The sequence below is a fragment of the Bidens hawaiensis genome, unplaced genomic scaffold (assembly GCF_021521415.1).
Source record: "Bidens hawaiensis isolate Kalapana, Puna unplaced genomic scaffold, B.hawaiensis_p1.1 tig00031056_1, whole genome shotgun sequence".
NCBI classification, from domain to species: domain Eukaryota; kingdom Viridiplantae; phylum Streptophyta; class Magnoliopsida; order Asterales; family Asteraceae; genus Bidens; species Bidens hawaiensis.
The window spans coordinates 106798-115814 of NW_027495196.1; the positions used below are offsets into that span (position 1 = coordinate 106798).

General features: G+C 34.2%; 1 protein-coding gene across 1 annotated transcript; it reads left to right on the plus strand.

Annotated features, from left to right (window-relative positions):
- The first annotated feature begins 3410 nt into the window (after positions 1 to 3410).
- Positions 3411 to 5893, plus strand: LOC143581479 (pre-mRNA cleavage factor Im 25 kDa subunit 1-like). The gene is made up of 7 exons (XM_077064254.1): positions 3411 to 3547; positions 3659 to 3704; positions 5118 to 5211; positions 5291 to 5364; positions 5446 to 5523; positions 5595 to 5705; positions 5777 to 5893. Exons 1-7 carry the CDS (start codon positions 3411 to 3413, stop codon positions 5852 to 5854), a joined length of 618 nt encoding a protein of 205 aa, XP_076920369.1. The 3' UTR covers positions 5855 to 5893.
- The last annotated feature ends 3124 nt before the right edge of the window (positions 5894 to 9017 follow it).

Consider the following 9017-nt stretch of genomic DNA (forward strand, 5'->3'; position numbering starts at 1 on the left):
ATCATAACCGTGATGGTGAGAAAGACAAGGGTAAATATTGGGAGAATGAGAAACGTGACCGACCCAAGAAGAGAGAATGGAACCGAAAGGGTCGAGATGGCAACTCTGAAGAAGACTTATCGGACGAAGAGAACAGAGACAAGGAATCAAAGTACAAACCAAAGCAGTTTCCGTTTAGGTGCCATAACCGTGGACAAAAAGGGCATATGGCAAAATACTGTCGAGAACCTAGAGAGGAAGGTAATGCAGCTGTTGTTAAAGAAGAAGAACCATGGGATGTGGAGGCTAATATGGCCGAGGTTCAAGGAAAATACGCAGTTGACATCAAATTCAAACCGAACTTGGTAGATGAATGGTTTGAAGAAGACTCATGTTGGTGGACAAGTCAGGAAGTAGTGCCAGAGTCGAATTCGTTGAAGGTAACCTTGGAATCATCTACTGTTATTTTGAATCTGGATGATGAGAAAATCATGGTTGAAGAAGAAAGTATGGTTGATCAAGACGTAACCGTGACAGTAACCGAACAAGACGAGAAAGAAACCTTGTTGAATGAAGTGCACGAGGAGGTAGTTCTGTCTCATGTAACGGGTTGTCATGGTGGAACAGAAAACGTTGAAGATCAACAAACCAACAAAGTTGATGTTGGAGTTTGCATGAGGTTCATGCAAAGTTCGGGTGATCCAAATGAACGAACGAACGAAGGAGTTAAGTTCGAGAGGGAGCATGCATCGAATGGGGATGTAAGAATTGCTTTGAGTACCATGATAGTTGGTCATGGAGTTGAGAAAGCAAAAGTTGTTTCCCATCTAAAAACGGGTGATGCAGTTCTAAATAATGGTAATCTCGAAACTAGCTCAACTGATAACAGGAAAAAGAAACCTGAAGGTAGGGTTATGAAGTCGAATCCAATAATCAAGCTCAAAGAGGTGAGAGTGTTACAAGGTGTGAAGGATCTTGGAAGAACAATGGAAGTTGGTATTGAGATGGAGTGTAAAACTTGGTGCAACACCAACTTGAAGGACACGAATGGTTAATACGAAAAGTATAAGGGTGGTTCGGAAGATCTCAATGGGCGGTTTGGTGGAGATTCAAAGTTCAGGGACCAAGTTGAATAACTTGGTGTCATAGTTATCTTTTATTTATTATTAAATAAATTAGAAGTCTAGTATGATTATGTTTCCTAGTTTGAGTAGGATTAGAATTGTGGGTGTTATATAAACCCATCGAATAATTTATGTTTTAGAGAGTAGAGAAGAGTAGAAAAAGTAGAGAAATGATTTTGTTCTTGTTTCTTATTAATGAAAAGAGTCGCATAAACGTTTTATGCAAAATCGTGTTTGGTGTTCTTGATTCACTTGTCTAAGGTTTAACAATTTTGTATAGTCATAATCATCACGGTAAGTCCTTTCTCTGTTATTATATGCTCATTTTGGTTATTATTATTATAACTATTATTGTCTAATTAATTAAGTTTTGGTTTGGATTCAGGCAACACAAGTTGTTTCTCAAATACATTTGACCAAAAGTGAGGAGTTTAAATATGTTGTTTCAGCACCCAAACACTAGCATCATGTTAATAGGTGTTTCATATAATTCTTTATTTAGGTGTTTAAATATGTTTTTTGTTCATTATTTAATTGTTTTATTGCTTTTGAATCTGTTTTAAGAAAATGGCAATCCATGTTTTGATTTGAACTGTTTGAACAAAGTTGTCATTTAAACTTGATTAGATTTTGCTTTCTAAATACATATGCTTCGTTTCTAATTGTAAATCCAATGTTTTCTTTCGTATTATATAATATTATATAGATGGTTTTTGTAAAAAAAAACACACAAAAAAACATGCATATATATTTGACATGGTTGTTTTGTTCAGGCCACATGGATATATTTGACATGCTTTGGCCATATATATGATTCGTTTATGTTGGTGTCTATCATACAGGCCGCATGGAACCACTTGATCCACCTATTACCAAGGACTTGTGAAACAGATTGGTTTCTCTGCAGATGAGATGCAAAAGGTCGTGCACGTTATCCTATGTGTAAGTTGTTTAACTAATTAATTGATACGAATGAATTTTAACTTTGCTTTTAACATTCGTACTTATACGCTTGCTCATTCTCTCCTCCACATGTCGCGTGAAAAAAGACTACATATTAGCTCATCGTTGTTTGGTAACGAGTATCATTGTAAGTTGTCTAGGCAAGCCTCCCATCGCTCTGCACTGTGAGTTTCTCTACTTCCTTTCCATAAATACCCTTGGTTTTCTTTTCTCGTTCTTACTTTATTTCATTGTGACTTGCGTTCAGAAAAGAAAGTAAACGATTTAGGCTTCTTGAGAAACACAAGGACTATGTTGTCCGAGCAAAGGGCCGAAGCGCGACCACTACACAAAGGCGATAAAAGAATGAAACAACCAACGTACACTTTCATTTTTTTTCTCTATGGCTTATGTTAAAAAAACCCTTAATGTTTAAATTTTGATCTTATGTATTCAAATATGTTTTATATGATCATGCTTTTATTACTTTATACATTGTTTATTAACATATTTCATAAATATATAACTAAACCAACACATATATTAAAATCAATTTAATACTTAAATTATTATTGTTAAACAGTGTAGATTATGAGCAACAAAACAAAGTTATAGCATATGATATTCTTGCTGAAGCTTCTTGCCATTGGCCGGGCTCCACATCATTAAAAAGTTCATTGATCATGATGTGCTAAAGTGTTTCTAGTAATATGGTTGCCACACTCAGCCACTGATATATAACTATCAATTTGTATATTCAAAGCAGTAGTGTAACACTAACATAATCCCACACCACAACATGAGGTTAAAAAAATTTCATTTAATTAAATTCCAAATTTGTTTTTATTATATTTATTAACAAATGTTTTAGAATTAACGTTTACAAACCCCCGTGTATCGCACGGGATACAAGCTAATATACACATATACATTGAGAATGAACTAATTCAACTAATATATATTATGCTTTGAAAATTTTGCTTGAAAGTTAAGTCATAAGTGTTGGAAAACTAATAAAAGCCCTACATATTTTTTACGGGTACCCGTAATACCCGTACTTATACCTGTACCTATAATCAGTAAATTTGCGTACACATACCCGTACCCAATAAACACGTACAGATACAGATACAGGTACACGTATTTAGCCATTTAGGAAAAAACTACCGTCTTCTACTTTCAACAACCGTCCAACCTCTCTCCACTTGCCACCTCACCACCTCCTTCAACCGCCAAGTGTTCATCACCAACACACACACACATATATATATATATATATATATATATATATATATATCACCACCAAACCACAGTTTTCTGCATAATTCCACCATCATCCATCATTAATTATATACTTGTTATTCAATGAACACTCAATTAAACGACGGTGATCTGGTAGTGGATATCTACCCGCTCAGTGGCTATTACTTCGGTTCTAAACCAGCTGCTGCTGCGTCAAAAGATGAAACAGTAGCTGACCGTACGATGCGATTGAGATCAAAGTAAGTAACACTTTCTCATGAATGAATTTCAATTTCAATTTGAATGAATCATAATATTAATTAATATATATATATGTGTGTGTGTGTGTGTGTGTTTGATTAATTTTGTAGTTATGATGCTCGTGGCATGAGGATTTCTGTACTCGCCGTGATGTTGGTACTTACGTTTTATCATACACTATTACAAGTTAGATTTTGTAAACTGTTCGGTTTCGGTTTTTGCCATAGTTTGAAAATGTTAGGTCAAAAATAGAGTTGATGAATTTAGGGGTAAATATAATTATATTAGTGTTAACTATAACAAACTACCATGCATTTGGCCAAAAGTAGTTATGAGAAATATTTTATTAATAAATTAGGAAGGTAGTAATTACATATTAGGCTATGCGTAATGGAGAGGCTACAAATGGGGGCGAATTGCGTTGTGTGCGCCCAGTCAGTAAGGGGTGAGAATTTGTTTTTGGGGTGTAATGGTGTAGATGCTACAAATAGTAATATAATATATATATATATATACACATATGTATATATAACACACACAAAATAATATAATAATAATATTCCTTTTACTCTTCCAGCGACAAAAACATCACGCCCCCACCCCTTTTCACCCAAATATCGCCGGGGGGTTCCAAAACTTCTCGCCCCTCCTTCTCGCCCCACTACGTATGGTCTTAGGAACAGAAGGCAAGCATGCAACAGGTTGCGTCGAACCGTTTTTTTTCCCAAATGCATAAATAGAAAAAATAAAAAACAAAATCTAAATAAAACAAAATAAATAAAAATCAAGATATTCGGTGTTTTTTTTTTTTTGGTTTTTATTACATGCAAAACCGAACCCAAACCGTTAGTTTGGTTTTATGGGTTTCGGATAAGTTATTTCGGTTTCTTGCGCACCCCTAGCTCAAAGTTAAAAGTTACTCTAGACTTGAACCTGTTTAACGCAACACGAAATGACACGGAGTTGAATAGGTTTGGGTTGGGATTAATAGGTTTTGTGCCTTAAATAGATAGATGTGCTTAAGCCCATTTTAAATTCGTGTCTAAAAAGGTTAAACACCTGTTGATGATCTGCTTAGAACCCTTTTTATATTTTTTTTCAATTTTAAATAATAAAAAAAATACACATGCCCTACTTAGACTTTTGGTGGATTCTTGTTTCAAACATATATTAAGAATTATGTATTAATCAACACTTTTATAAAATTTTGGCAACTTTTGTTTCACTACATATGTGATATTTATCGTGTTTCTAAGAAGGTCCATCAACAAGTCGTGTCATGTAACCTGGTTCTAAACAAGTTTGTGTTTAGAGAGAATGGCACAATTAGTTAATGTTCGTATTTGTGTCTAGCTACAAAGGTAATCGTGTCTTATTGTGTCATATGTGAGCTGTTGTGCCAAATATTGATGTTGAATGGTATTATCAAGATTTGCCATTTATATGATTAATTAAAAAAGCCGGAGATAAAAGTCAGTATCTGAACATGTTGTCATAGTTGTTTGTGATTAAGAACTACTTTTCTGAAATGATCTTACACTAACCTAAAATTGTAATCTGCTTAATCAGGTTGAACTATTCAAGCAACCTCATGTGTTATTGCTGCAATCCGAAAACTGCATATATAACCTTCCTGGTGGCCGATTAAGACCGGGTGAATCTGGTGAGTTTTAAAACCACTTGTTACATCCAGTTATCAGTAAATCAGTAGATTCTATGTTAATTAATTATGCACCTTCTAGATGTCGATGGCTTAAAACGTAAGCTTTTGCGCAAATTAACTGCTGATGATGACAATAATCAAACCAACTGGGAGGTAGTGTTGATGTGAATTTAATCTTTAATTTTTCATATTCGATATTGAAAACGATTAACGATTTAATTATCATTTGTTTAGGTAAGTGAATGCATTGGATCATGGTGGAAATCTGACTTTGAAACACTACCTTACCCATATGCGCCGAACGCCCCTAAGGTTTATTTCTTTGTTACACTAACACACATGATCATGATTGATGATAATATATTCCGTTTTCGTGTATGCAGGAATGCACAAAACTCTACCTTGTGAAATTGCCATTGAACCGAGACTTCATCGTGCCTAAAAATTTCAAGTTATTAGCGGTTCCACTGTGTCAGCTACATGAAAATCGCAAGGTATGCATCGTTAGAAGTTGCATTTGTTTCACATTTTGAATGTTTTGTGATGATGAATATGTTGGCAGCAGACGTACGGATCGATCATAGCGGGTATTCCACAGTTGCTTTCAAGGTTTTCTATCAATATGGTGAGTACTAGTACTTAAAAAGTAAAATAATAAATCTGGTATTTACTGATGGAATAGCTAGTTAAGTGTATTGGTTGATAGTGAGTCTTTTACTCTTCTTTTTTTGTGAGATAGTGAAATAATAATCAAGCACTGAGATGTATACTTGTATTGATATATACTGTATATGTAATGTAAATATAATTAGAAAGAGAATTGATCTTGAAAATATTTATTTTGGTTAATTTGCATATTGAGAATGCTATTTGCCTATTTGAAGATTCAAACAAATCATCATCATCATCATCATCATCACCATACTCAGTATATCCCACCAATAGCAAAGCTATGGTAGGGTCTGAGGAGGGTAAGATATAGACAGCCTTACCTCTACCCCATGGGGATATAAAGGCTGCTTCCGACGAGACCCCCGGCTCGATAGTAGTTTTGCATCAAGCCTTGGACATAAAGCACATAGCACTCAATCATCGGGACGCCGGCTGATTCGTGCATGTACCCTTCTCTTTCGGCTATCAACGCCACCACATGATGCCTGATTAACCTTCCATCACTTTTAACGTTATTTTCACGAGATTAGTAAAATAACGTCAAAATTAGTGCAATTTTACTTTTACCCATCCGAGGGTTCACACATATATACATTATATACGCGCACCGCAAATATCCATCAATCTAATTCAATCCATTTGACTCATTAAATGCAATGTCGTATTTGAGAAACAAATAGTTGTAGACAATTTAATCTATAGCCATCTGTCTAATTAGTTTTCTTCATGATTGAGTCGGTTTTGGGAAGGGCTTAGGTAATCCTGACCTTATACCAGTTATAAAAGTTTATCTCATACCCCATTCAAATGCCGTAGGGTATCGATCGGGTATCGAGCACGCCCATGAGGTCGTGTATATTTTTTGGATGTATTTTATACAATGTGTACTCTAAATAAATCGGGTTGATGGAAACTATGGATATACCGAGTAAATATACTTAAAATGAATAAATGAAAAAGGGAAAGAAACTTTTGTTGGGTATATAATCAAGTATACGTACATATCATCAAATCTCATACCGTGTAAATTTATAAAGATGATCCTATATCCTATGCATACCTGATTGCTTGACCTTATCACCGTTTCAGATTTTTCAGGTTTTGGGTTTTAATTCGGTTCAGGTCGGGTACCAGTGTAATCTTTAAACACACCAAACTCTATTAAATTGGATGTCAACGCATGAGCCATAAATAACCTCTCTTTGTAACATTCTTAAATGCTTGATCTTTCAAGTTTTGGACCACTGATAATGATTTTACAAGATGATGAACACTAAATGATTTTACAAGTTGGGAACACTTAAATTTTAGTTTGATAAAAATGTGATTTTCCAAGATAAACACTTATAATGTATCTATATATTAATTTAAATTGTGAATTAATGTTAATGATGCAATTAGTTGATAATATAACAAGTGGCTATCCAAAATGACACCAATACATATGTTTACAGGGATAGATTAAAATTACACAAATTAGATATCTATTATAATTTGTATGAAAAAGACCATTATACTTCTGCAATTTGCGTCCCTCTGGTTGGTAATATAAAAATTTTGAACCCTCGTCTCTTTTATCGTCATCACATTAGCATTCTTTCTCTTGTAAGGTTTTGTGTAGCACCATCTTGAAAATTATGCGCTTTTAAGTGCATAGGCTAACATAAACTTTTAATGAATATCCATTCTTATTCAAACTTGTTAGACTATTAATTGTGGAGGGCTTCGTCGCCCTCTTCATAGCGTCCCGCTGTGATTTAAATCTCATTTATCATGTTATATATGTGTGTGTGTGTGTGTGTGCGCGCGCGCGCGTGTGAGAAAATTGGAGTAAATTGCATGTCGTGCTCTCTCTGTTTCTTTAGAGTCTAACCCATTCAAAGGCTCTATCAATTGGGATATTAGCCATCTCGAATCGACTTACTATCATGATGGTGGCGATGAAAGCTTGAAGCGGTGGCAGCGACGCTTTTCGGGCTAGGGTGTGATAGTGGCTGTGGCTCCAGAAGATATAAATGTTGTTGCTCCAGAAGATTAAAATGTTGTTGATGTTGCTACTGTTTGCATTGTGCTGCTAATGTTGTTGTGTGAGAAAAAAAAAAACTTTGCCCATGGCCGCACTCTTATTTAACAGACAAACAAACATTGACTTGACGGATGGGCTCAAAGTAAAACTTAGGGTTGCATCCTGTGTTTAGATATTAACCACTGGGATGCAAATTGCAGTTACTAAAAAAATCCAATGAAGGGCTCATTATAAGATTACAAAATTTTAAACTTTAAATAAATTAAAAAATGAGTTTTTTAAATAGTGAGGAGATTGAGGAGGCAGGTTACATTTCAAACATTTAACCTGTTACCTTTGTAGATGCATAGCTCTTTTCATTCTACTAATTTAACCCAGTATATGTTTCTATTAATGAAAGGTTAAAGTAATAGTTACGTTTTTTTGTTTTACAAATTTGTTATAAAGGTTTCCAACATTTGCAACATTACCACTAAGCTTTTCTCTTTTATTTCTTTCTTTTTATTTAGTTTCTTGATTCTTTATTATATTTTATTAACTAACATATTAATTAACTAGCATATTTAAGTAACTAGTTAATCCATCACATTATATTTTTAGGGTTTTATCTTTCGTTCAGCACAGATGGCAACGGGCAGGTTTGGTAGCGTGAGGTTGAAAGTTACATGATAAAAACCAACATAATGAACAGGTTTAGATATCTTTTTTTTTTGGTTCTATTCTATGACTATATCTTTTGGTTTTCTTGTTTGTTTACTTTAGCGAGTGCATCGAAACTGATAATGTTTTAAATTATATTTTGCTATTATAGTTTAAAATTGCCAATGTAAGTTTTTAATTTGTAATGGCTGAGTTATGAACTATAGAACGAATATGAAAACGCTACCCAGATCGACTTGCTTTCAAATAAAGTGGTTTTGCCATTTGACCAATTGTTTATAAACAACCCAGAATACGTCTTATTTTCTTATTTTCATACAGTAGCTCGACGAATCGTGGTCAACACAAGTCAAAAATGTAAACTGACCAAAGAGACTGCAACAAATATTCATGGTCTAATAATATGAATGAATTAGTATTATTATTAGACTTAATTCACATGTACAAA